The sequence below is a fragment of the Crocuta crocuta genome, unplaced genomic scaffold, assembly GCF_008692635.1.
Source record: "Crocuta crocuta isolate KB4526 unplaced genomic scaffold, BGI_CrCroc_1.0 scaffold163, whole genome shotgun sequence".
Taxonomy (NCBI): Eukaryota; Metazoa; Chordata; class Mammalia; order Carnivora; family Hyaenidae; genus Crocuta; species Crocuta crocuta.
This window is the reverse complement of record NW_027529533.1, coordinates 1,342,016-1,370,008: the sequence shown is the minus strand read 5'-3', so window position 1 is coordinate 1,370,008 and position 27,993 is coordinate 1,342,016. Positions and strand designations below refer to the sequence as shown.

The 27,993-nt window shown below is 42.2% G+C and overlaps 1 protein-coding gene across 10 annotated transcripts in view; it reads right to left on the bottom strand.

Annotated features, from left to right (window-relative positions):
* Positions 1 to 430: 430 nt before the first annotated feature.
* The window catches only part of TRIM9 (tripartite motif containing 9), a 103,036-nt gene continuing 75,473 nt past the window's right edge, over positions 431 to 27,993 (bottom strand). The window contains exons 6-13 of one of the 10 annotated variants that reach the window (XM_077761249.1): positions 25,215 to 25,372; positions 23,879 to 24,017; positions 11,452 to 11,640; positions 8,575 to 8,616; positions 8,152 to 8,175; positions 6,991 to 7,294; positions 4,484 to 4,646; positions 431 to 2,456 (exon numbers count right to left, since the gene is read on the bottom strand). In XM_077761249.1, the coding sequence (XP_077617375.1) occupies positions 2,394 to 2,456; positions 4,484 to 4,646; positions 6,991 to 7,294; positions 8,152 to 8,175; positions 8,575 to 8,616; positions 11,452 to 11,640; positions 23,879 to 24,017; positions 25,215 to 25,372 (1,082 nt within the window). In that variant the 3' untranslated portion in view covers positions 431 to 2,393. Of the gene's footprint in view, positions 4,647 to 6,990; positions 7,295 to 8,151; positions 8,176 to 8,574; positions 8,617 to 11,451; positions 11,641 to 23,878; positions 24,018 to 25,214; positions 25,373 to 27,993 lie in introns of all 10 variants that reach the window. The other 9 variants (XM_077761251.1, XM_077761250.1, XM_077761245.1 and 6 more) reach the window with 9 other exon arrangements.

Below are 27,993 nucleotides of genomic sequence, written 5' to 3'. Positions count from 1 at the left end.
AACCCGTTTGTTTTAAAAGGGTAATCACAGTGTAAGGGAGATCAATACTGTTGTGATTATTTAAAAATAACTGTATGGTTCAGGCATTCAAAGCAATGTTGTGGGAACCAGGTTTGAAAAAGTCAGCGACACTATTTTGTAGTACACGTTTATGGCCTTTTTCAGGAGCAAGCCTGTTAAAGCAAGTTCCCAATATTTGGAGGCAAACCCAAACAACATCTAAACTCTAAATGTTTCACCCTAAGCTAAGACTCAGGACGTAGGGACCACCAGCAGACAGCGCCGGGCTCCCAAGGAAATCAGGTGAAGAGCAAGTACTTTCAAGAGCTCTGGGGGACTTTCCAGTTACACTTGGCTGAAAAAATATTGCTCTGACAAAGGTGAATTGTCATCCCACGAGATAAAAACTAAGACATTCTAAAGAGACATGTGATATTCTCTCATAAAAACCTTTTATTGGCACACCAGAAATATCCATTTTTCTCTAGTACAGTAGCTGTATGCATCTACAATGGCAATTCTGTGTAAACTACGTGTTACAAGTCACTAGAAATCTAATTAGCAAGATGAACTTAATAAAGAACGAGAGTAACTATGAGTCTATAGCGGCCCAGCCTTCGAGTCTCATTGGAGAGTAAGTCAAATATCAAACTAGTGTTGCCCTGCAACAGAGTTTTTCTGTAGCCAAGAAACCAAGATGGACATAAACAGGATAGCACCCATTCAATAAATTAGGTACGCTTAACTAGAAAAACACTGTAACTGATAGAAATGACCTAAATAAAGCACAAAAGGAAATAATTAGCTATCTACATATATTATTTGTTGCCAAGACTTTAGTTTGTTAGCTTTCCCATTCTACCTCTTCTCTTTTATTTGTTATTCTTGTTTCTTCATGGTGATTATTTTGGCTCACTGGCAAATGCTTAGACAACTGATCAGAACCTCTTTCCATGTTCTATGTTTTCTAAAACTTCATGTCAAACTAAAGATTCTGAAAGGTAACCTACATGAGTCTATCTCTACAGAGAAGTAATGAGCATTATAGTCTGTGCTCCGTCATAGCAACGACACACAACTGCATTTTTCTTCCACACGTTGTTTGAACGACTCCAGAAAGCTGAGTGTGCATGGCAGCAGAGTGGACGGATGTGTCATTTATAACAGGCACAGGTGTTCATGGAGACAAGCGCGTTTATCCTGAGAATGGGGGTGCCGTGGACTGAAACTTCAGATCCCCCGTTACTGAGAATGGGTTCTCCCTCTGGTTGCTTTTTTTTTTTTTTTTTCACATTTTTTTTTAAGGCTCAGTGTCACTGCAGCATTAACAAATAAGAATGCTGACATCATTTCTGCCAAAGAAGGGCTCTGTGATGAATGGCAGCATGTACCATAATTAAAACAGCGTTGTTGAAAAGGCATTGAGTTGGTATGTGTCTGCTGCGCTGGCCAGAATGTGTAGATTTTTAGCATCACTCTTGGGGATCTGAGAGATCTTGCCAATGAGCCTCTTTGTCCCTTGTTTATTTCCTTTCTAGGACTTATGACAATTTTGTAATTGTTTTATTTTTGGTTTGCTCTCCTATGAGACTATAAGCCCCAGAAGGGCAGTAACCACGCCTGTGTATTCACTACTGTGTCTCCAGTGTCTAGAACAGTGCCTGGTCCATAGTAGGTTCTCAACTAAAAACTTGTATTAAATAAATGAACCAAATCATAAATCTCCTGGTCTGCCTACATCTAGAGACTTGCTAGTTTGATTCGATGATTAGGGTTTCTGGCCTATTCGTTCTGCCTGCTGTGAACCTCTGTGTAGCCCTATGGCTAATATTTTTGTGCTTCGATAGATAGTAAAACTTCTCAATGCTGCATGCATTCTGCCCACCTCTCAAAGATTAGCTATGCAGGGCTAACCCTGCATGAGAGGTGACAGGGCAAGAACTTTCTAGGAGGTACACTGCAAGCTCCAAATTCAGCTCATTCTTCCCCACCTCTCTCTACAACCTCTTTGTCAGAAGGCTTAAGAAAAAAGTTATCAGGAGAATATTCTCTTGGCAGTACCAGTACAGTAAGTCATCAATAACATGATCAGAAAAGAAACAAAATAGAACTCACCTACATTAAAAAAAAATTAAGTTAAATAAAATCAAAATCTGGGAGCGGAAGCTAAGTGACACGGTGGGCTGTCTAGGTCCATTGTTGCTGGAGGCGGAAGTGACAGCAGGCATCAGAGCCGGAGGGGGGTTGGGAAGGAAGCGGTGGAGCTGTGGGGTGTGAAAACACAGGGTCCAGGTTTTCTCTCCTCCCCCTCTGCTTCCTGAGCGCTCCCACCGTGTGCTGGCCGAGCTCCTGCGGTCGCTCTCTCAGGCAGAGGTGAGGACGGGCCGTCATCCTTAGGCTATTGACGCTCTGCTGGAGTAGAAGTCAGGGACTGGGAGCCCGGTGTGAAGCGTGACCTGGGGGACGAGACTGTGAGTCCTGGAGGCACCGCGGGAACCCTCCCGGCATGCCCCTCCCCAGGGCGCAGTGCATGTGTTCCTAATTCAACAGGGGCCCGGTTGGCTTTCTTTAACATCTATTCTGGTAGACGTTAAAGAGAATTCTAGTAGAATTCTGCCTGTGTGAGGAGCCTGGCCACCGCGGTAGGCTCCCAAATCCTGGAGACACTTGATAATACGGTTTTCATCCACCTGCCTCTTTTAAGGATCCTGGGAAGACTGTGTTCCTTAGGAGTGAAGACACAGGCATTGATCTGCGGGTAGCAAACCTGTTGGTCAGGACGCAGTGACACTGCCAAATCCATGGATAGAGAACAGGTGAGCAGACAACCCTTCCCTTACAACGTGTCCACCAGTGAACTCCCAGTGAACTCCCAAGCCTTTTGCTTGGGAAATGGATAGGTGATTGCCAAGTAAGAAGAAACATGGGCACTTATACTGTTTACCGGCTTTGGTGCAGCCTTGCACTTCAGTGGGAAGCTGCACAGACGAGGCTGGAACTGTCCCCTGTGGGGCGGTTATCCCTCCCCTTCTCGTCCCTGTCTTCCCCAGCCCAAGAGGTTTTCTCCAGAGATACTCAGAACATCCTGGAAACCGCTGAAGAGCATCGAGTGCAATATTCCTTGGAAGGGGAAACAGCTGAAAATGTGGAAAACTTCGAAGGTTTTTTTCTAAGACTCACTTCTAGGGCAATTTATGGTTTTCTTTCTTCCAATGTAGAGGCTGAGCTCTGAGAGATTAGATTTCAGCCTCCCAGAAAACCCCGTCTAGTTGCAGGAAGAGAGAAGGGCAGAGGTCACTGGGTTGCAATCACTTTTACTGTACATACTGATAAACAACAATGTTTTTTTTTTTAAATAGTTTCCGAGACTGCGGTTCTGAACAGAGCAAAAATCACCTGCAGTGTTTTGACTCCCAAGGCCTGTGTCTCTTAAGGCAGCCAGCTGCTGAATGGTGCACAGCTGGTAATGACAGCTCCAGCCGGGAAGGGCAAGGACAGCCCCTCAGGGCACCCCACGCTCTCTGATCTTTGCCCAGCCATGGCCCCTTGGTCCCCCCTTGCTCCTGTGAGTCCCCTCATGCCTAAGAAACTTTGTCCTGTTGTTCCCTCTGCTGGGAAGGCTCCACACAGCTCACTTCCTGCCCCCCTCCAAGGCTCAGCTCACCTGTGACAGTAATAAGACCTACCCACACTGGGTGCCCTGAGACTGCGGCTGCCCCTCCAACGCCAGGACTCTCCACCCCCTCACCTTGCCATTGGCCTTGTCTCCTCTATGTTTATTGTCTTCTAACACACTGTATAATTAACATAGTAATTGTGCTTATTATTTCTTCTATCTCCTGTAACTCTATGAGGGCGCGATTTTTATCTGTTTTGTTTTCACTGATAAACAACAATACTTACAGTAATTATAATAATAGTGCCTTACATATTTAAAGGCACCCAGTAGGTGTTTGTTGAATGAATGCATGAGAAGAACTTGTAGTTTGCCATTTGCAGTAAATCCTAAGTGGGCCGTGGGCAGGGATTGTTTTCTATCCCCATCGAGTAAGAGTGCAGAGAAGTTGTTCAGGATTTCTGATAATGGTGCTAAAACTTCAGTCTCACACCTTTACTTCTGGGGCGCTCATGGCACTCTGCATAAGTCATTCCATCTGTTTTCATGCCAGCTGGTTCAAGGGTTTCGTTCCTATTAGGGATGAATCTAGGCCTCAGGGATGATCAATAGCAAACCATGAACAGAGTTCCGATTTCCCACTCGCTGTTAATTAGACTGTGTCCAAGCTTAACGAAGGGAATGATGCTGATCTGGAATCATCTCAGTTGTCACCGTTGATCCCCTTCCCCTCGCCTTTCCTCTGTGTCTTGGTCTGGGCCTTACACGGTTGGCTTCCCTGTCTCAGGGATCAATGTACCGCCCGCGGGCAGCCTTTGAAGCAGAGCGAGCGGAAGCTGCGGTGACACGCGGGGGCACAGTGCTTACCTGCACGTTCCTGTTCAGGCTCACGGCCGGGAAGAACAGGCCTTCCACGTTCTCGAAGGCTATGGGGCCCTGCTGTTCGTCGTTGATAAAAAATGTCAAGTTTTTCCGATTTAAGTCAAGGAGGACCCCGATGGTGGCCCCCTTGGTGATCCCTCCCTCAGTTCTGTGGGAAAAGAAAATATCGCGTGTCGTCATTCTAGAAGCTCCCCTTTCTGTGCTTAATGTACAAATCCTTTTGTACTAACCAATATTTCTCAGCCTGTTTAAGAGTATTGTTCCTCACATCCCAAGAGCATCTTCAAATACCTTTTTCCCTTAATCACCCCAGCTCCCATAAAATTTTAATGCCACAGATATACTGCATATCTGTTTATGCGTTGTGTATATATCTGTGCCTTGTAAATAAAAAGAGTAACATTTTTTGCTTGCCTCCAACCCCCACACTAATTTTCACTCCCTTGGGGGAGATTGTGTCCCCTGTAGAGAACATAGAGTCAACCTTGAGGGTGAACTCATTCTCAGAGGGTCTCTACTGAGCCATAGCAGCAGAAAACAAACTTTTAAAATGCAAGCAAAAAAAAAAAAAAAAAAAAAAGTAGGCTTTGGGCTATCGGAGCTCTGTGTACAGCTGTGTCATGCACTTTGCACAAATGGTGTGGATTGAACATCAACTCCAAAATGACTTAATTTGAAAGTCAAAATAAAGAGGCACTTAAGCTAAATCTAAAGCATATGCATGATAAATTGGATCTGGTGCCTTATGCTACTCATTCAATAGAAAAACTCATTCCAGAAAGATGTTAATTTTGGGCATGTTGAGTTTGAACTGAGAAGGCTCTGATAAAATGACAACATTGAAGAGGATTCTCCTCTGCAAAGTGAAATAATTATGTTGTAGGAGATGGAGTGATTTTAAAGAACCTGTACTGAAATGTCATTTTAAAACAAATTATGTCTTATGCTTCAATTGATGGTTTCACAAAAGCCATTAACATGGATGATCAGATTTGCCTTACAACCACCCCCCCTCGCCCCTGCCAAGTCTTTGAGGTCTAGCAATATTGAACTTTATCCTCATCTCCGCAGAGCACACAAATTGGTAGATGTTGTTCTTTCCCCCCGGCATGCAGAATATAGACTGTACATAGTGGTTACAAGACAGGTTTATAAATTGCATCTTGTTAATCACAGCTTCAACACTGACAGCACAGGTGACATGCAGTTTGCACACGAGCAGACGTGGTCTGCTTTAAGAACGTGTTTTTTGCATAGTGTGACACTTGTGTTATTATTTACTCCTCTACTCCAAAATAAAGAAGGTAGAAGGGAAAAGTAAGTGTGGTACATCAGGGAGTGGCATCAGGAATCTAGTGACTGAGGGCTCCCCCAAGTGTAAGTCGCTAAAGATGACAGCTTATCTACATCAAGTAGGATTTGATATCGGGCTGCAATGGCAGGCGTGTTCACGTTCAGTGACAGTGAACAACACACACCTGAAAATGGAGATGTATAGAAAATGTGCTAGGGAACAGGGAGTGGAGGTTCTAGGAATCCTACTGGCTGGAGAAGGAGCAGTGATGATGTATCCAGAAAAAGCTGAGACAGTAGCTGGTAGCCCACCAGCCTACCACTGCCAGACTCACTTTCCATCTGACTGAATAGAACTCAATTTTTTTCCCTTGATACACCAGTGAGAGTGTATCTTAGGGAAATCTTTGAGAATAAGGTGGATGAAGATCCATGAAAGACACCACTCTACTTACACAAAACGAATGATAGAGGAAGTGTAGGGGGAAATGTATAGCATGGATTAAATGATAATTGCTTATATTTTGCTGTTAGAGGTAAAACTAAGGAGATTACTATGTTCTCTTTCCCCAGCAAACTGGGTGCTCTGAATTTACACGATAATTAGAGTCCTACAAGTTCTAAAGCTACCCAAACTGACATCCATAAGATTTAGTTTAATGAATGGCTTCTACTCTGGGCATAGGTATTAATAATAATGATCGTAACAAGAACAATGGCTTCTGTTTTCAGATGTCTCTGATGTGAGGCATTTTCCCGTATCTCACTTAATCTTGAGAACACTCCCACATGAAAAAATATATTATCATCCTAATTTGGTGGATTTGGAGATGAAGGTTCAGAAAAACGCAATGGCTTTCCTGGAAAGTTGTACTTCTGGATGTTAGAATCCTGGGAGGTTTTCCTGAAATAGAGATGCATCGAGATTCTTAGTTCCTTGCCATGGCGGAATAGAACAGTGAAGGGTCTAGGAAAGTGCTCACGTCTCTGGCATTATGCAAAATGTTTTATATATATATATATATAAATAAAAATATGTAAACACTGAGATGGAGGGTGGTAGAATTCCTGTGCCACCAACTGAAGACCACCTGGCTGGCTTCCTTGATGTTGTCTATTTGACAGGACTTTGAACCTGGGCTCTCATTTTTGACCAGAAGCCAACTTGAAGAAGGCTCGGTTTGGGGGCCGCTGGGTACCTGTTGGTGTGCGAGTTGTTGTGCATGAACCAGCTCCGGTTATTGTCCACATACATTGCCCACGCTTTGTCGTCCTTTCCTAACATCACATCCTTCATCACATCGATGCGAGCCACGCCAAAGGCAGGGTCCGGGTGGTTGTCATAGCGGTCTACTGTTAGCTCCCAGTAGTGGACGCCTTTGGAGAAGCCGGTCTTCCCCAACACCACCCGGTCATCGTAGCTGCTGCAGGTCACGGTCAGGTTGTCATTGGAGAAGATGATGTCAGAGTGTGCCGAGCCGGGGTCGAAAGCAAACCAGGCCACTAGGAACAAGAGAAGGAAGCAGGGTTACTAAGGCAGACCCGGCGAGCTTGACGCCACAACACGCTCCTGCGCGGGTGAGGAGTGTTGTGTCCCGTTTTCATGCTGCCATGCAGGAAGGAGGCTTCTGGGGCCAGAGGGGCCCTGAGTGAGCAGACCGGGGACACGTCCTGGGAGGTGGTACTCTCTGCACCCAGGAGCAGATGGAGGACACAAGACCGATTCAGCAGGGGTTACCTGACTCAGACTGCACTCCCAACCAGGTGATCCGGGAGTGAGGTGGCATCGATTTTGGAAGGTGCAAGTCCCTTCACCCGGTGACTGGGACAACAGTACACCAGAGACATAAAGGGAGAGGGTGCGCTAAGATGCCTGTGTAACCCTGAGGCGGGGAGGCTAGGATCTACAGTCCTAGATGGAGGAGGGATAAAACACACTGAGTGAAACCAGCAAATATCCCTTCGGCAGAAGTGTTGAAATCTAGTCATTTTGAAAACTTCCTTAAGTGGTTAATGGAAGCTCAAAGGCTGCGAAGCTATCTGCAACATGAGCTGATTCTCATGAGTGACTGTGTCTTGGACATAAGAGAGGTTGCTTTCTTTGTACCTTAAAAATAACAGTTTGCAAGTTACTCCTGACAGTAACATGTAAAATATTTTGCTGGAGCAGTAGTAGGTATTTTGGACATTAGGTGAAGACAGAATGACATCTTTGTACACATCATTATGATCCAAGCTCTAAATGCTGCCCACCAAGAACACACTCCGGAGAGATGTCATTGCTGATTTATTGAACCTGTGAGCCACCTCACATGCACTCTGGTCTTTGCTACTTGTAACAGAATAAGGTTATTCCATACCTGCCAACAGCTTTTTAATGTCAACTGTTGTCATTCCAAATGAAAGGCATGGGAGAGAGAAATAGGAAGCAAAATTGACATTGATAAGAAAACATGTCTCTTTTGATAGACTAATACCAAAAAAGGGCTCAATTTAAAACACTGCAAACATTATAACAGTTGGTCTGACTTGTACCTTTACCCACATTAGCGCTCATAGAGAGTTCACTGATATTTAAGGAAAATGGGAAAAATGTAATCTTCTTCTAGGTATAAAATTTAACAATACATTTTTCCAAGTATTTGAGAAACTTATAGTAGGATTTTAATGACAATTAGACAATTTTATTGACATAAAATAAGCTGCCACCATTTATTTGCTGAAAGAAATTGAGCATGCCAATCACAAAGGTAAAAGATGACAATTACAATAGGTGTACTTGCCTAATTGAGAGTAAGGTGCAGATTGTGTCTCAAAATTGCATCCTATAAAGAGATACTACACATCAAAGCTATGAAGCAGCAACCAGGTTGATAAAAATTATCTGTATACAATGAAAAAGCACCAGCTGAAAAGAGTCACCAGAGGCCTGATTCATGAAAAACCAAAGCCCTTTTTATATTCGTTTATTTTGCTGGGTAAAAATTGTTTCTCTTGCTCTTTCAAAACGAAAAGGACATCTTTTTTTATTTTCCATTTAACAAATCCTCCTCCAAAGGATGCTAAACTATACAGCTTAAATTTTTATCATCTCTCTAAGGTCAATCTTTTCCGCGAGAGTTTCCACCTGAAGAAGGCTTACGGTTTAAAAGTGAGAAAAATTCGGGGTGGGAGGGAAGCTACATAAAAATAAATAAAAATGAAAAAAATTCATCCCATTGAAATGGAGAAACCAATGGATCTTGATAAAACTCTGTTCTATATTACTTTTCCATGCACTTCTAACTCTGGTGATACAGGAAGGCCGTTGTCGTGACTTGGGCCCAAATTAAGTGACACATATATGTATAAATGAACATGGAATGTAACCTGTATCTTAATAAAAGCATCTGATAGTTAATGATGACATGAATTAAATGTAGTAAAACAAATTATTTCATCCCCTTCTTGGATCATTTTGCTAAATCAGTTCTTCTTAAGGGAGGGGAGGGGGCCCTGGTGGAGGTAAGTTGGTCTTAGAGAGATATTAGAGTCACCTGTGGAACTTTTTCACCCCCTCCTTCTAAGATTTGGATTCCCCCTACCTCCCCCATGAGAAACTGGGTTGGGGTGATGGAAGCAGCTTAGTCTTAAAATGTTCAAAGGTGTATAAACTATAGTTTCAAGTTGTGTTGGGGACTGAGCTGGAAAATGCATTTCTGAGGAGCACTAAGGTATTCCCTAGAAAAGGTCATTTTTTTAAAATGTTTTTATTTCTGAGAGAGAGAGAGAGAGAGAGAAACAGAGAGAGCAAGCAGGGGAGGGTCAGAGAGAGAGAGGGAGATAGAGAATCTGAAGCAGGCTCCAGGCTCTGAGCTAGCTGTCAGCACAGAGCCCAACGTGGGGCTCAAACTCAGGAACCGTGAGATCATGACCTGAGCCGAAGTTGGACGCTTAACCAACTGAACCACCCAGGCGCCCCTAGAAAGGATCATTTAATTTTTTTAACTCAGAAGTTTCTTATATACCAATTTCTAAAACAATTGAAGGATAATGCAACGAATTAAAATAATTTTAGAATTAAGTTAGCAACTTGCCATAAAAAAGGACTAATGATTGAGTTAAAAAACAAAATTGAAAGGTGTGACCTTACTTTTGGTTACTTTATCTCACTCTGGGATGAGTTCACAGAGAAAAGAATCGTCCTCTCTCAACTCATGGCTAATTTAATTTCCACAATTATCACGTAAATTCCTATTCACGGGTTAGAGCATAGTGAGTACTGACCACAAGGGGTTTGATGAAAGCTGAATCGCCTATTCCACCTTGGAAATAAATTTGTAGGATCTGAATAGGGCTTTTCAAAGTTTTAAATGAATCATGCCTTGTGCAAGTCTTTTTCAAAACAAGTTTTCCGAAATCTTTGCACACTATTTAAAACATACCACCATACATTTAAGATTCAACGATACAATGAACACAGTGCTGTGAAATACAGCCATCACATGTCTCCAAACCCACATTTCATTTTATTCTCGAGACAGTACGCGTTACAAAGACTACAACAATATTTTAGTACATTGGACACAAGTGAAAAGAGTTCCATAACAAAGCATGTCTTGAAAGCCAATAGTGCACAGGAAAACAGTAAGAAACGTAAAAGCACAAAGAAAAAGGTCATTTTAAAGGGAGCTTGAAGTCCCTGCATCCTTTTTGCACTGTCATGCTGTGGCCTTCTTCATTCCGGGATGTGGGATGAGCAAAAAGAAGAAAATAAAAGCAAAAGGAACCTTTGGAAATGTGAAATGTGCATCACGTGTATCCACGATTACAATATAGTCCTGAAGAGATCAAATAGGTCTGCATCTGAGATGTTTTCAGGTTCTATTTGCTAGACAGGATTGATTGCACAGTAACACATGTCTAGCTTCCCTGAAATCAGCCCGAAGCCCTGTCACAACCTGCTTGGCTGTGGGAAACTTGGGGAAAGCCATCCTTTTCCATGACTTGGATCTTCGGGTCTTAGGCCAGTTGAGGGTTTCTAATTTGGCTAGTGATGGTCCCTCCCCTTCGCTAGGGAAAAAAAATCAGCCATGAGCCGGACAGTCCTACCAGTGAGCACAGGCTTTTGCAGAAAATACTTTCACTTTCTGCTCTCTAGATTGCCCACTTTGTAGGATGCATTTTGCTGTAGGTGTGTTTTTACTTTATTTTTCCAACAAAGATCTCTTGAGTCTATGTTTAATCAGACCACTATGGGCTGGATGCACTGATCCAGTCTCCCAGACACAGCTGGTTTCCTGGATACAGCAGGGTTGCAAATCTCCAAACGAAGGCCACAGCCTCCACTCAGCCAGCGCCTATGCCGTGCTATGCCACTGCATGTGATGACAGAGCAGGTTATCTGTGGTGGTACCAGCTTGTGCAAAAAGAACCACTTCGCTCGTCACCTTCCAATGCCATTGTACATTGACCACAGCTCAATGGTTGGGCCTTACACCACACAAACAACAATGCCACAAAGCTCCAGCATCCAAATGCTCCTCAGACCGGAAGCAGGCCACAGACATAGAGACTAGCTAGCTCATTGCCCTCTCCATGCACATGAATGGCAAGAACAAAACAGGTATTCGGGAGATGCCATCAAGGCACAGAGAGATCAAGGGGAAAGCTCAGCTCACCCGGTGCATTGAGAGACTGCAAAGAGGAATGCAAGCTCAGCTGGTGGGGTGAGGATCGGAAATCAAAGTAGGATCTCCCGGGGAAGCTGGGTTGTAGATTAAGGGTGGAGGAGAAAGGACTCATTCTACGGAGCGGCAATCTTTCCGAAGGCACTGGAAAAGGGAGTGTCTGTTCTTCTGAATCTGTGTCTAAACGTAAGATCAATGCAAACTAGAGATCAGAAATCTGGTACCTGCCCGTTCACGGTTCCCCAAGACCTGCCTTACCAGTGCATTTGCACAAAACCTCATCCATCCCGCAGGTGCCAGGAGACATTTACAAAACCAATGTGGCTTGGGGCTGGGAGGGCATTCTCAGCAGGCCAGCGCTCAAGACCACATTTGACGATGCCTCAAATATTGCAGACAATTGCTTTCATTTCTCCCAGTTCTCAGTGGTAGAGAAAGTACCTTGGAAGGGTCCCTTTCAATTCAATATTTACAGATGAATTTAGAAATTTTAGAGGTAGATTCTACCCATTATGACCAAGAGTAACACTTTACCCCCTTAGGCTATCTTGTTAGTTACTACCTGTATAATAACGGCCTCTTAAAGGGTTTCTGTTTAGGAAATTATGATTTTTAACCCACTCTTTGCTTTTCCATATTTTCACCTTTTCTCCCTTGTGTATATATTTCCATTTCTGAATGGACGAGATGATTTTTCTGTACTAGGACACTCAAGACTTGTTCTTGAATAGGAGAGAGAGATAGGACTGAGCAAGTAATCAGGAAAGGAACCTTACCCTTGTTTCCAAATTAAGATCAGACTCCAGCAATGCCACTTGGACATCTCTGGTTGTCTAATAATAAATAGACTGGGGCAGTGGTGACGTGCATTGGGGGGAGAAACGTCTTTATTTTCAGATACTTGGCTTTGGGATGAATATCACTATTACATTAAATAAAGACTTATCAATTATCCAATCTGGTTTTAGAAGGGCTGATTAAGTAGTTTCTCTAAGTTACTAAAATCCCTCCTTTCTCCTCTGTCAAACAAGAGCTGGTTCTATGCAGTAGGATGTTCTGGTCAGAGACAGACGTTTTGCCAATTGGGGCCTTCTTAGAACACAATTTGACAATAATAATTTAAGAAATAGAGATGGCACAATGGTTATATTCTATATCCAAAATGTCTAAACAATCATCTTTTCATTGAAAACATAATTTTGTTTTGGTGGCCAGAGGATATTTCTAGGAATATTTTTCTGGTTTGAGTCTGTCAGCATGCTTCTCTGTGCTGAACATACCTTCATCCTATTAAAATGCTATTGTGGGCATGTTCAAGCCAAAATATTGTGTGTGTGTGTGTGTGTGTGTGTGTGTGTGTGTGTAATATGATCCTATTTGAAAATCTCAGAACATGGGGATTAGTTGGTTTTAACTGATACTGCCAAGAGTCAGTCCCATTTACTTTTGAATTTACAACATTAAAATGAGCTTTTCAGGCTTTACTCTTATCCTTGGGAAATTTTTTTAAGAAAAGTATAAAAAGATCTCAGAGAAAAGGAATTGCTATTTATGGAGTTAAGGTGGTGTGTTCCCAGTCACAGTATATTAAAGTTTCTTCTACCTAAACTTCATGTAATTTCAATGAATTGATGTACATGGTCATTTCTTTGTTCAAAAATGTTAAATCAGAAATGATTCCTGTTGTAATTATCTCAAAGGGGAATTAATCTTTTAGTTTGATAGAAAAATTTGAAATATATCAGAGCACCACAAACTGACATGGGTTTCGTTTAGGAAGAGAAGGCCATATTTATGTCAGTAGAAGATTTTTTATTAACAAGAATTTGCTTGGAAATGTATTTTCACCAGGTGGTAGCAATCAATTCATTATATTGAAAATACTTGTTGTTTTAAAAATTAAGGGAAAGGACATACATAGTGAAATTAATTCCAGAGTATATTGAACCTCCAAGTCATCATCTGAAAACCAATGAAGAGATGTATACTGAATCCAGACCTTGGAGATCATATCCAAGCCGTCATGAATCATACTCACCTTTCCTATTCTAAGTACCGAGTTGGTGATGGCACCATTCTGTGGGGTGGGGGCTGTGAGTAGCTGTGGTCATTGAAACAATTAATAACTTGACACTAAAATAGTTACTGTTTTTCTATCCTTTTATGAGGATCCATTAATTGTTGATGACCCAATTTTTCTTGACTCTTGAACTATGCCCTCTCTTCAGGCAAGCTTATTTAATATCCAGCCATTTCATCTCTGTCTTTTCCCCCCCACCTATGACCTCCCATACTCTTATGCTGGGCTCTTACCTCATTTTCTCTAATGAACTCCTGAAAAAATTTCTTACCTCATTGTGAAAATTTTCCAAATGAATTACAAGAGAGAGAGTGTTTTCCACCTGATACCAGCCAGCCAGAGGAAACAAGTAGTGCCCCTTTATGCCTTTCCCCAAGGGCACAAAGTACAAATGTTTGTTCAGTTGCCTATAGGTCATCTGTTACTTGATATTATCTTAGGATACAGGAGTCTTAGAGGAAGATGCTTCTTCTGGTAACATCTAAGGAGCAATCATCATGCTTCCCCTTGAAATATCCTGAGTTGAAGAATTCATTGCCTCTGGGCAACCCCTCTCCAGTTTTCAGTTACTGCTTACGTTGATCTGATCTTCCTCTTTGGGATCTCTACTCATTAACTGTAGCATTACTATCTGGGGCCAAGATAGTTCTAGGTCTTCAAGTACTTGAGGGCAGTCACCAAACCCCTTTAAAGCATTCCTTTTCTGGGCTTAATAGAATCTATTTCCAACCCTTTTTTTATGATATGGATTTCAAATATTTACTTTCCTTGTCTTGTCCCTCTGGACATATTAAAAAACATGAGCCAAAGACAATAGGACAGTATTGCCACTCGCTGTTTTAGCCAACTCACACAACTCACAATGAACATACACATGGCTATGCAGGAAGGATGTATATCCTGCTCCCTCACCTCCCCTTGAAAGCACAACTATTGAGATCTGGAGAAGGCTTCCTAGTCATCAATGTTCATTTAGCCAAGACAAATAGGAATAAAGTTTATCTTTTTTTCCCCTCCAAAATACATGACATGGAAGCCATGTTTCAAATCATAGCTAATATGCAGGATTATTATTATTTATTAAAAATCTTTAGTGCTTATTTGTTTTTGAGAGAGAGAGAGAGAGGCAGAGGGAGAGGGAGACACAACCTAAAGTAGCTCCAGGCTCCGAGCTGTCAGCACAGAGCCTGATGTGGGGCTTGAACCCATGAACTGTGAGATCCTGACCTGAGCCAAAGTCAAACAGTTAACTGACTGAGCCACCCGGGTTCCTCACAGGATCATTACTATTAGTTTTTAATGTATCGATCACAAGAGAAAGACAAGTAGCTCCTTAAAAGATTTTTAATTTCTTATCATGTTTCATTTCATGCAGTAATCCTGTCTGCTGAAGAGTTCTGCTGAGTAAAAGCAGTGTATCAGGAAAGACCAAAGGAAAGATCAGTAGAATGTCAGCAGAATACTGGTGTGGTGACTCTAGGCACAGCTGAATCTGGGGAGTGGAGATTGTGCTCATAATGGGAATGTGTCAAGACACGCTTTCCATCAACTCTATCAAAGACCACCGTTTTCCTCTTGCCCTTGCCTAGACTGTTTTCCCTTCCCACCCAGCATTGGCTGGATTTTGGAGTTGAGGCCTCTGTTTAAAAGAAGCAGTTAAGAATTATCCAAGGAAAGGCCAGCTGGGGCTCACACTTATTATTTAATAACTTTTGGGTTCAAGGTGAAAAAAAGAATATCAAGGTACTGTACTCTTGTTTGCCTTACTGTTTATACTTCTTTTTTTGTTGTTGTTCATTAGTTAACATTTATTGAACACCTATCATGTGCCAGGCATTGTATTAAAACTGAGCAGCTGTGAAAGGAGAGCTGACTATAGGAAAAATAATAATTTAGAGAAAATCTTCCAGGGATAGAATTTCTTGACCGATTCCAACATGTACAGAGTACAAAAGATTTCTGTAGTGTGATAGAATATTTTGGAAATATTCCTCATCAGTCTTTAAGGTGTTAGTTTTGGAATTCAAAGAGGAAAAGCAAACCGACAGGTCTTCCTTATGACAGTGTATGCTAATCCAGCTTTCTTTGTGACTAGTAGTATTCTTGCTTATCTTTTTGTCTGGTGGTGAATGGCTTCATAGCTCAGGCAGCCCTTGGGTGCTGGTCTGGCAAGACAGTTACATTTCAAAGCACAGTGAGTCAGGATACGTCAGTAAGAACTGCACAAGTGGCATTAAACGTGAGTTTCAGCTCAATTTTAAACCATCTGTAAAGTTATTTGCCTTCTTTAGGAGACAAAGAAATGAATGAAGGAGGCTGAGTTTCCTTAAATGGTCTAATAAGCATCCAAAGTCACAATTATGTCCAAATGATACATAACTTACAATGAAAGGTGGTATTTAAGCTCTCTTAAGTGTGGCATTAATTGCAGTTGGGAAGTGAGAAACAGATCTGTTTTGAAAAGATTCCTTTTAAGAGAAGAAATGAATAGTCTCTTACCACCCCTGGGATGATTGCATACTTTGTCACCAAATCCTCCACTCCAATTTAGAATATCATGGCACCATTTGTAAGTAACTACCACCAGAAGAACTAAAAATTCCTACATTTCAAATAGATACAACATATCCTAAAGGACTAAACTGCTTTCCAGAGTGTCAACTGCAAAGCATATTCCCCCAAACTAAAGACAGGGTCTGGATCCAGTTCAGTTCAATGGAAAAATTCAGGAAATTCCCTGCGATATTATGCATGTTGTCAAAATTGAGAGGAACAAAGTGTCTCTCTTTTCTGAAACCTATCTTACCTCTCACTTTGAATTTTGTAAAATTTACCCAAATTTGTCCAGGTATTATTTACCTACCTTGAGCATTTTGTCCTGGAAATGCACATTCTTCTAACTAAATAATGTTTTGGGAGCTCGGATGCTCTGAGTCAGGAAAAATAAAGCAGAGGCATAGGAAAAAATGTCTCCAGTGGACAGTATACTTCTCCCTGTAGGATCCTTTAACAAGTATTTTCTATTATTGTTAAATTCTCAGTATCATAGGCAGATCTTTAAGACCTATTAAGACCCTTGGAGGAGGCAGGAGGTGTCTATGCCTGTTCATAGCATTTTCCAAAACAGTTGACAGATGTCAGAAGTACTTTTGAAGAGAGAAACCATACAAGAAAACCAGGGGGTACAGATTATAATGAACTTTCAGGTTATCTGCTCTAAGTCTCTAGTTTTAGAGACAAAAATAAAAACAAAGCAACACCCTCCAAAGCAAGCAGCCTCCCCAACCCCCCTTCCCAAATACTACAACAACAAAACAAAAACTCCTAAAGTCCAGAGAAGTTAAGGGACACCTCCCAAGTCACACTGCCAGTTGTGGTAGGACAGGATAGGGACCAAGGCAGGATCAATTCCTGGGGGATCACACTTTGGGAGTGACAAGGCCTTTGCTTTCCTTCTGTGCCTTGGAAATGTATAAAAGGTAAAGTTTATGCCACAGGCCATGGGCACATGCCAGTGGTGTCAGAGGCGGCCAGGCTTTGTGCAGATGAACCTAATGCAGTTCTCCAAATCCTGTACCGTACTGAGTGAGGGTGAATCTTTCTTCTCTAAATGGACCAGTTCTGGGCACTGGAGTGGTTAGGGATGGAGAGCCTCCCCTTTGGGATTTTGGTCATGGGGAGTGGGTGAGCAGAGAGTTTCCTGCTGTTGTTCTTCTGAGACCATATGAGGTTCCTTTTCCCTAACAAGGTTATAGCTTCTCTGTGGGGGTTGGGGGTAGGATTTCAGGACATCAGGGTTTAAGAGTGCAGTACTTACATTGATCCAAAATCACTATAAAATATCTGCAAAGAGATTCTGGACAGATGCATCTGGGGCTATTCCGGGGCCATATTCTGTTTCTACCACTGAATATTCTTTGGATTATTTCCTTTAATGTACGGGAGAAGGAGTTTTCACATTGGAAGGGGTAGTATGATGCTAATAATCTACTGCGGGGGGAATAGGCATTTTAATTTTATGAATAACATTTTCTATACCCCCTTTTAGAAAGCATTTTCTAAGATGTAATTTTAGGAATCTTAATCCTTTTATTATCATTAGACAAGACAGTCCTGAAAAGTATTGGGGAGATGACTCCTGTGGACATTCAGCTAAGAAAATGCTGGAGATCATCCTCTAAAGACTGATTCTCTACTTATCACTATTTACTTTCTCTCTAGTTTCCTCACAATTGAGATCTGGAGGGTTGAGAGCTTTTGTAAGAAATGGCTCTGTGGTTTCATCAACACAAGATCTCCAAGACCCAGACTTCCTCTGGTAGGATCTTTCAAGGACCTTGAAAAGGTGGCTCTGACATTCCTTTTTTTCCCCCAAGCAGTGACCTGTCACTGCCAGCCAATGGCATGCTCTAGTACCAACAGGGGAGAAGGGCCTCTCTAGGGAAGAGCTCACCCCAGGAAGGGAAGAGAGGGAAAGCAAGTAGAAATGCAGAGACAGAAGAATAGAACAGGACTTGAGTAGGAGCTTGGATATGATGTTGGAAAGGACAGCCTCTCCACACCTCCTTCTTAGAGGAAGGATGTTATTTTTTTCACCAAAATTCTAACATGACTGTTTGAAAGTGTTAAAGTCCATTTCTGGCTGGGGTTTCTGGATGAAAATACGAAGTAGCTATGCAATGCTGTTGCATTTTGACAAGATGATTTCACACACTTATCAAACAGACTTGGGATAGGGTTCCCTCTTTCCTTCCTTTCGGTTGCTTGGAAATAGAACTGTTCTAATGTCAGCACCAGGGTGCACTGCGCTGGGCACTGCAGACAGACTGGAAGGCCTGGGTCTGACATGTCACTTAACCTCTGGAAGGCTCAGTTTTCCCATACACAGGGTGAGATAATAATGCTAATACTTCCTCCTAGAGTGTGATAGGATTCCAGTCCTTGGAATCTGTGAATATGTTACCTTACTGTCAAAAAGAACTTTGCAGATGTCATTACATTAGGAATTTTGAGATGGAGAGATTATCCAGATGGGCCCCAGATAATCACAGGGCTCCTTATAAAAGGGAAACAGGAGGCTCAGAGTCAGAAAGAGATTGGAAGATGCTACACTGCTAGCTTTGCAGATGGAGGAAGGGGCCAGGAGCCAAGGAATACAGGTGGCTTCTAGAAGCTGGAAAAGGAAAGAGAACAGATTGTCCTCTAGAACTGCCCGAAGGAGTGCATCTCTGCTGTGAAATCCACTTAGGATTCTGACCTCCAGAACTGTAAGGTCATAAATCTGTGTTGTTTTAAGCTACTAAGATTGTAGTAATTTGTCAGAGCAGCAACAGGGAATTAATACACAAGGTAAATCTGGAATATTGCAGCAACAGAACAGGAGAAGGGTTTAGACGTTACATTAGCAATGGGCACGGAAGTGTAGTCTGGAGTCTAAACAGCTGTCTTAGAGTGAACAGAAAAAAATTCAAAGTTTTTCCTCAGAACCTTATAGTGAAACATAGAATGGGTAATTTTTATACTTCCTCCACTGGGTTTCAGTCTCCTAAAAATACTTGCTGGCTGTCATCTTGCTGTCATTTTTCATGGACTCTTTTACTGGACAGTGGAGAAATGAGGTGGTTTATTGCAATAGTTTTCTCAGTGTATTTTGTACTGTGATTCCATAAAGCCTCTGAGAGATACCTAATGCCCATTATGAAGGGTTCCAGATAATGTACTGAGTTTTAGGTGGAAATATTTTTGAAACTTGTATAGTTTCTAACTTTCTTAATCAGAACACAAGCCACAGAATACTCTCTTTTGACTTTTTGCCCCCAGCCCCCGGGTCCGTTCTCAGTCTTCCCAGTTGCCTTCCCTACTCACCAACCCCTCTCTTGTCTCTTCTAAGGAGATGATCCTAGTCTGCTGTGGTCTTCCCAAGTGGGTCAAGGAGCTCAGTGGACTTGTGCGGAAAGTAAGAGTAAGCGAGAACTGAAGGAGACCAGGGCCCCTGATGTAAAGACACTGGAGTGTCTACACCTGAACTTTGTCTCTTTGTCACTTTTTTTTTTTGGCCAATCAGAGGGCATTGTTACTTCCTGATTGTTAAGATGACCATCTAGACTGCAAGGTGGATATCTTAGTTCTAAGGAGGTGAGGTACCATAGTTTTTAGGCTTTCTGAGTTCTGCCGTGGAGTTCAGGAAGGAGGAGGGGTGGAGCCCATATGCTCCAGGGCAGGGGCCATGCCTCATGCATCTTTGTGACCCTGAGCCCAGCACATTGCCCGGCAAAACTGAGATGCTCAATTAATGTTTTTGAATGAGTGAGGTTTCTTTATCATAGCCAGGTCAAGGCAGAATTTGAAGTTTGTGCCTTGCATACAGTTACTCCTTGTGTTTGGATTTCTGTCTCTCTACTCTCTGGGAAGTCTTCTCTCCTTTTTAGATCATATTCATTTTCCCTGCAATATGTTGTAACATATTTCATGTAGCTCTTAGATGTGAAACAATCGGAATATTATTTCCATGAAAATATAAATTTAAAAAGCCCTGTTTTAGAAACACTTACTTTTAGGGAGCTGCTTGTTAGTCGAAATTAAACTCCAAATAGAAGTAAGGTGATTTAAAAAAATAGAATGGCTCATACATTTCTAGTGTAAAATCTATCTGCAAAGCAATTTAGAAACAGATCAAGCGCCTTAAAAATGTTCATACTCCTTGGTCCAGTAATTCCAATTCTAAGAATTTGTCCAAGGATGATTATCTTTTTACACAAAGATTTTGTTGGAGAGTATATACTGAGTAAAGGGTGCCACCTTTCATGTTCTAATTTCCCTGAAGGACTCCCACCTCTGCTCAGACTGTGTGAAGCAATTCCATCACAATTTTCTCCTCTGAGAGGGGGGTCAGAGAGAGACCCTGTCATTTCAGCCAGTTTTAGTGAGTTCTTTGAGCCCCCGGAATGTTACCTTCGGTCTATTTCATTTCCTCTTCAGGTTATAGAAAAAGAAAAAGGTAAGTCTGTTTAGTTAGGTAGAGAGAAAAATGGGTGAAAATAAACAGGCAATTTTCCTGTTCTGTTCTCAGCCTTGCCTAAAAAATTTTTTCTTTCAGGAGGAGCCTCCCACACAGAATAAGCCCCAGAACTCTAGTAGAAAGAAGGGCTTGTTACATAACGGGTACTCTTTTGCAGATGATTTCAAAGACCGACACAGCCAGGGTGGCTATTAAATTGGTTACTTTAAAAATGTATACAAATGGGGTTGTGGGCCTTATTTTAAAATTTCATTAAGATTCTTAATTGCTTCCATTTATATTTCTTCTTCAGGCAGGGTCATTTGGTTTAGAACTGCAACTGGCTTTATATGCATGGCTGCTTTAGGTATATTCCCAAACAAGGAACTAACCACCCTTGAACTCATCCAATAATGTATTTTCCTTTCCTTTTCCCTTTTAATAACACATTCTGTGTAATTTCCATTGAATTAAATTATTTTTCATTGTTTTCCTGACCAATCCCCTCATACAAATTATGTCTTCCTGCTAGTCCTTTTTCCTACCTTCCCCGTGTTTATAATAACTTGTCAGCACATAACTAGTTATGTGTCTGTTTTTTAAGGACCATCTTTCTTCCTAGACTATAACTCATGAAAGCTGGGATGACATCTGTTCAAACCTCTATATCCACAGCATAACATAGAGTGAACATTTACCAAACACTGCCCAACAAATAAACAGAACTGCTTTCAGAAAAAATGAACAGCATTTACAACAATGTGGACATGTGATTTCCCCTGCATAATGTTACCTGAAGTCAGCAGACGGTTTTATGACAGTTCAAAGAGTATAAGTGATAAGTGATTTAAACCTCAGACTGAATGCATGTAAATACAACTCAGACTTGCTATCACATATGAAATCATACCCTTCTGTAATACAGATTTTTGTTCTGAATTTTGGAAAGGGGTTAGCTCCTGCTATAAAGACCACACAAGATTTTGTTACAGTAGAAAGCCAAAATGAACCACCATGTTACCATCAATAGCAGCAAAGAAAACATTTTTTTCCAAAGCAAACCTTTCCAGGAACTGTAGGAAGTAAGATTAATAAAGGATAATATAAGTTCAGTTGATGTATTGATCTCTGTCAATGACATTTTTCTCACTGATTTCTAAAAAACTGTATGTATATATATATATATAAATAGAATTCTTTAATTCTCTAGTCTTCTTCTATCATTACAAGGTTGATCAAATCCTTTTTTCTTTCAAATTGGCCATTCATGATCTTATTTTTCTTGCTTTCTAAACCTTGTCTCACCATTTGAATGGGTCAGAATGAGGGAGAAACAAATAGAACAAACCAAAGTTATGGAGAAAGTATGTGTGTGAACTTTATTTCATCATGAGAAAATCACTTCTGTGCAGTAACAGAGAATACTGATATCTACACGATGATAAGGGTTTCTTTGTATTTAGATACATACCTTATATTTGTACACAATATATAAAATTCATGGAGGAAATTAATTTCTACAGTACAGTTTCCTTGTTGGAAGAGGACTTGTTCCGTTAGTTTCTTTTAGAAAATGACCCCCAGTTCTGTGATGGGGATCGCAGTTCCAATCCTGGAATTTATTAGACACCATAATCTTATGAACATTAAGAGAAACTGAGAAACTACATCCTCCTGCAGGATGAAAAGAGAAACGTGAATGCTCAAGCTGCTATGCTAATAACTGGTTTTAGCAGAAGAATATGATTTCCATGACGTATTATGAGAAGAAATAGGAGGGCTCGTGACGCACATTAGCAACATTGCTGCAAACTGGCTCCCTGCTCTGGTGGCATGCACTTCACTCTTCAGTCAAACCGCCTTGTATGCCTGGTACGCACGTGGGAAATGAGGCCATCATCATGAAGGGCCTTCTGCACTGCATCGAGACAACGCTTGGAGGGCATTAGCAGTTAGCATGGTACTTTGGGAAAAGAGGCAACTGCTCTCAAGCGGATAGGTCATCCCAGAGAGAAGTTGCTAGAATGATCATTCAGGAGGCTGTAGCTACCACGTCCCCATAACCTGGTGGGAATAGGTCATGGGGTCATTTTCCCTTCAGCAAACCCTTCTCTTTGAATACCATCCGTCACAGACTTACCCCTGCTCCCCAGGCACGGTTTGTACCGCTAGGGACCTGTCAACCTTGCTGTGGGATTTGAAGTTGTGCTTGTTTTTAACCATGTGAACCATTTTAAGGGTGGTTGGCACATGCCAAGGTCTGTGGGATGTGGGGAAAAAAAACACCAGCACAGTTTTTTTAGCTAACATCTTGAATTTGGACAAAATCAACACAATTATAGTTCTGCAGAGGGAGGTCATGGGCAAATGCCAGTGGCGGTGACTTCTATGATTAAAATGATACCCAGAGGGTCTGAAAATGCTTTGGCACCAACCACAAATACCTCTTCATAGGTTTAATTTTATGTGCTGTGATTGCTTCTAAATGAAAACGTTAAAAGCCTCAGAGGTTATACCTGGTCATCAAATTCAAGCCCCTCTTCCGAGAGGAATGGCTTGTCTTTGATGACCAAACTATTTACAGTATAGCCAAGAAGAGAGCGTTCGCTAGAGAGTGACCTTGTATCGTGGCCCTAAGGTGGCCTAACCAAGCCTAGAGGGACGGGCAAAGGTGAAAATGGTGAGGTAATGCGGAGTTGCTGGTCATTTCCTGTTCGGTGCCCACAGGAAGCCTCAGTCCTGGCGCTGCCGGCCTTGGCTTTGGGTGTGAGATGGAAGCGGTCCACGCTGGGGAGGCCAGGAGTGGCCGACGGCCCTCTCTGAACAGCTCTAGCACCCCACACCCATTGGAAATATGTTCAGTCACACAAATCCACAGCTGGAAAGAACCTCGGCCCCACCCTCCGAAACAAGCAAGCGCTACACAGCAATTTAGAATCATCTGGGCAAAATTGGCAAGTTGTGTGTATCGTGGAGAATGGGAGCCTGCCCTAGAGCCTAGATACATTTGTTTCACACACCGGGGGGGGGGGGGGGTTGGGGGGGGGACATTCAGGCCTTCATTTTTCAGCTTCTTCAACTGCAGCTTATTTAGAATGTTATCAAAGGAAGCCGACGCCCCAGGCCATTTGAACTGCTGCTGTGGACTCTTTGGTTTGATCACATCCACATACCATGGGCTCTCTAACGGCAGGAGAGGAACAGCGGCCTTGTGCCAGAATGCAGAGCAAGTCATGGAAACACTTGAGAATGTGGGCAGTGGTGGGGTTACCTCCGGGCTTGCCAGCCATTTTAGATGCCTCGAAGTTCTCGCTCTGAGGGATACTGCTGAAGGGCCTTACCCTCAGACGTTTGGAGGACCAGGGTCTTGCTGTACTGGCTGACTCCTGTTTTGTTGAAGGCCTTGATGCGAGCGTTGTATGTGCTGTTGAAGTGAAGACCGTCCACAGTGCACATCGTCTCCTTTCCAACATACACTTCCTGAGGGTCAACAAACCACAGGGCACTGTTTAATGCCAAGTCCTGTGAGGGGTTGGGGAGGCAGTGTTGTTCAGAGGCAAGGAGCAAGCATTTTGGTGTCAGCCTGATCTGGCTCAAATCCTGTGAGATCCTAAGCCATTTAATTGACTTCATTTAGTCTGAGTTTCCTCATCTGTAAAAAGGGGACAATAATGCCCACTTTACGAGGTTGCTATATGATCACATACAGAGGTCATGTGTGCAAACTGACACAGTGACTTACATTTAGCATGGGCCTCCTGCCTTAATGAATGGCAGTTACTAGTGGCTAGGGATTAACTGGTTTAAAATGGGTGCTTTAGTTAGCATTCTGCCTTACTATCATTAACTTGGCATTTATAAATATGTTATACCTACCGAGCTCTTTATCCTTCCATGAGATTTGTAAAAACTGGTTTGAAAACATGAGGGTGGTCTCTGCTGTGTTTATAACTCCACTGGTAACTTCAGGAACTGTCACAAAGACTACCCTCAAAGTCACAGGAATATCGGTTTTATCGTGGTACAGAGGGAAGGGGGAGGAAACAGGGGCTGGAGGAAGAATGACATTTCAAAGGCTTAAAATAAATTGTAGCATAATGCATCTTTAGCATAGGTTAGGCATGTGCCTCCCTCTTTAGCTGTATGCTTTGCAATATTATGCTGATGTAATGAGTAAAAATAATTTGTATTCCAAGCACAGCCTTAAAATGACGACTGGCTGGTAGGATACTAACAAGATTGGGGTCGGGGATCCTGGCATGCTAAGAATTTTATACGGGTTGTCTAACTGGCTCTTAACAACAATGCATAAGGTACATGTTAATATTATCCTTCCCATTTTCCAGATGAGGGGGTCCTGAGGGCTCAACGAGGTGAGACATGGGCAGTAACACAGCTACATGGTAGAGTCCAGATATGAGTGCATGCAGTCTGCCCTCAGAGCTTACAGCACCGCGGCTGCTTTCTCTTAAGAAGGGTAGGACAGTTTCTATTCAGAGACTCCTACATCCATCTTTAATGGTTCAAGGAGAATGCAAGCCTTAGCTGAAGGGCAGGCAGGCCCTGCAAGGGTGGTCTGGTCTTAGGAGAGGTGGGGGAGTGTGGCCGGAGACCCAAAGATGGGCTCTCGGAGGTGGTCTGTGGCTTTGGTTAGTAAGTAGCAGGCTCTATGCTTACCCGGAATTGACCACCATTGCCGTCGTCCAGCTCCAGAATGTAGCCTTCGGCAGGCACCGTGGACAGAGGTGGCTGTTTCCAGGACAGTGTGGCACTGTTGTTGTGGGTACAACACTCCTCCAGCTGCAGGATGGGGGTTGCTGGGACTGGAGAGGAAGCTAAACAGAAATTAGTGTAACCCTGGCTTCAGTTGAGTTGCAAACATTTCAGTGTCTTGGAATGTTAACATCCCCCTGACCAACAGAGGGTTCTACTGAGTAACTGGCCCGGGGAGACCTGAACTGGATCCTTTCCAGAGTCTCCAGGAGTGGGGCTGGTCCCTGAGATGCTGTGCTGCCTTTTCCCAAGCTCATGGTGGCACTTCCTATCTCAAGTGGAAGGGAGACAACTGCTCTGTTCTCGCCCCCTTGGGGACTGAAGACATCATCCCCAAGGGAAACGTTTTACATGGGGAATGGGTTTCCAGCCCAGCCCACTAAAGCTGATTTAACCCATAACATGGCTGAAAATCTTATCATAAAATTTATTCTGAACATTGACCCCCCAGTTTATAAACTTGGAACTGCCTTCCAAGCAGTAGCTCTGAAACCATTGTATTTCTAAGGTTCTATCATTTTTTTAAAACCAGTGATTCTACTCAAAGTCTTGTGTGCATTAAGTAGTTACAACAGCGGCTTTTGAAAATTTCATACCAAGTGACACAAAAACAGTTACTTTGCCATTTTGAATCTTCTGAGGAACTTGACCTCATTCTTGTAAGGTAGCTATGCTAGCTCAAGTTCACTCTTCCTGCAGGCGTAGAACCGCCAACTGTGAGCCTGGAGAGCAGTATGGGAGCAGAAGGGGCCTGGCAGGGGAGGGTCAAGGTGTCCTCATGACTTTGTGAGAATCTGCCACAGTATTAATAGTCACAACATGCCCCATCTCCATTTTGAGCTGAGAGTCTTTTCTATTACCTAAAACTGCAGAGTGGTTGAGCCTTCAGACACACAGATGTGGCAACATTAGGTAACACATAATCCCAGTTCCTAATATATAAACTCAGTATATGTATCTGGGAATGATGTTTTTATGAACTGCTTAAATTTTTTTTTCAGCACCAAAACATTAATTTATCTTTAAAGCACTTTAACAATAGGAGGGAACAGTTTGGACCACGCCCAGGGACATTTAAGCAAACAAATGTTAATTGTAGAGCACCTGGTATGCTGTACCAAATTGGACTCTGTGTCATGCATTGAGTTACATGCTCCCTGCCATCACCTCAACCAAAAAGACGGATTATTTAATAGCAGTTTAAGAAGCAGGTTCTATGGTAGACCACCTAGAAAACACAAGCAGTGACCATAACACAAAAGATGGGAAGGTGATGCAGGTCAATTCTACCTAAGAAAAGACTGTGATACAAGAAAACCGTGTCTGCCTGACTAGATCAAACACAATTACATCAAAAGTATGACCAGTTAATGGAGGCGGTGAGTTTAGGAAGGGAAATCGTGTTTTAGGTTTCTTTTTTCTTTTGTCTTAGCAGTCTTTTTAAATTTTTAAAAAATGTTTTATTTATTTTTGAGACAGAGAAAGAGCATGAGTGAGGGAGGGGCAGAGAGGGAGACACAGAATCTGAAACAGGCTCCAGATCCTAAGCTGTCAGCACAGAGCCTGACATGGGGCTCAAACTCACAAACCGTGAGATCATGACCTGAGCCGAAGTTGGATGCTTAACCAACAAACCACCCGGGCACCCCTACTTGTTTCGGGTTTCAATGGCATGGGGTTCAGCTGGTCTTAGGAGAGACCAGTGGCTTCTGCAGCCTCGGAGGTCCCAGAACATCTGGAATTGGAGGAGAGGAAATAAATTCATTGCCTTGTTCAAGGACTAGACTACAGGACTGGATGGGAAGAGGAGGAGAGAAAAGATCTAACTCCTTCTAATGATCATCTACACATAACTAGGCACCACCTAACAGTTGTAATTGGAGGGCCAACTTTAGGTTATCATGTATTAGGTAACTACTTTGTCATTAAAATGTTTTTCCTTATAAAAATAATAAATTTTAACATATTAACAGTGGAGTAAATTATGATAAGTTTAAGCAACCGGTTCTTCAAAGGGCTTCTAGAGACATGGGATGATTCTCCCCAGGGATATTTGCTTTTAGCTGTCCTTATTAATCAGAGCCTACCATAAAGCAATTCCTTGGACTCTCTTTATTTCATCAACTCCCCTATCAATCTTCATTTTCTCTTTGTTCATATTTCAGGCAGCCTACATTTCATCAATTTTTAAATCAAAGAATAAGATCACAAGATGGTTTCAACTTGAATCATGCAAATGCTTGCAATGGCTCTGATAAGAAACTCAGATTTCCCTGTATAGATATAGGTATAATTAACAGATTAATTGAAATACATGGTGTCATGTGTAATTAAAACATGAGAACTTCATTTGTAAATCCTCAGTGGACACATTTTAAACGATCAGAAAGATAATAAAAAGTATAACCACTCACTAATCTTTAGATTTTAATATTGTCCAGATTTAAACAAATAAGCAAACAAAAAAGCTAACTGAGAAAGAGAGGGAGGGAGGGAGAGGGAGAGGGAGAAGGAGAGAGAGAGAGAGGAAAATGAAGGAACACAGAGACATTTGCATGTTTAAATCTATTTCTCGATGTGCTCAGAATTATTTTTTCTGTTTCCTTATTTACCCCAAAGTGATGTTGCATATAAAAGGCAAATGTGACAAAATTACAGCCTCATTAGTAAAGACTAAGGCTGA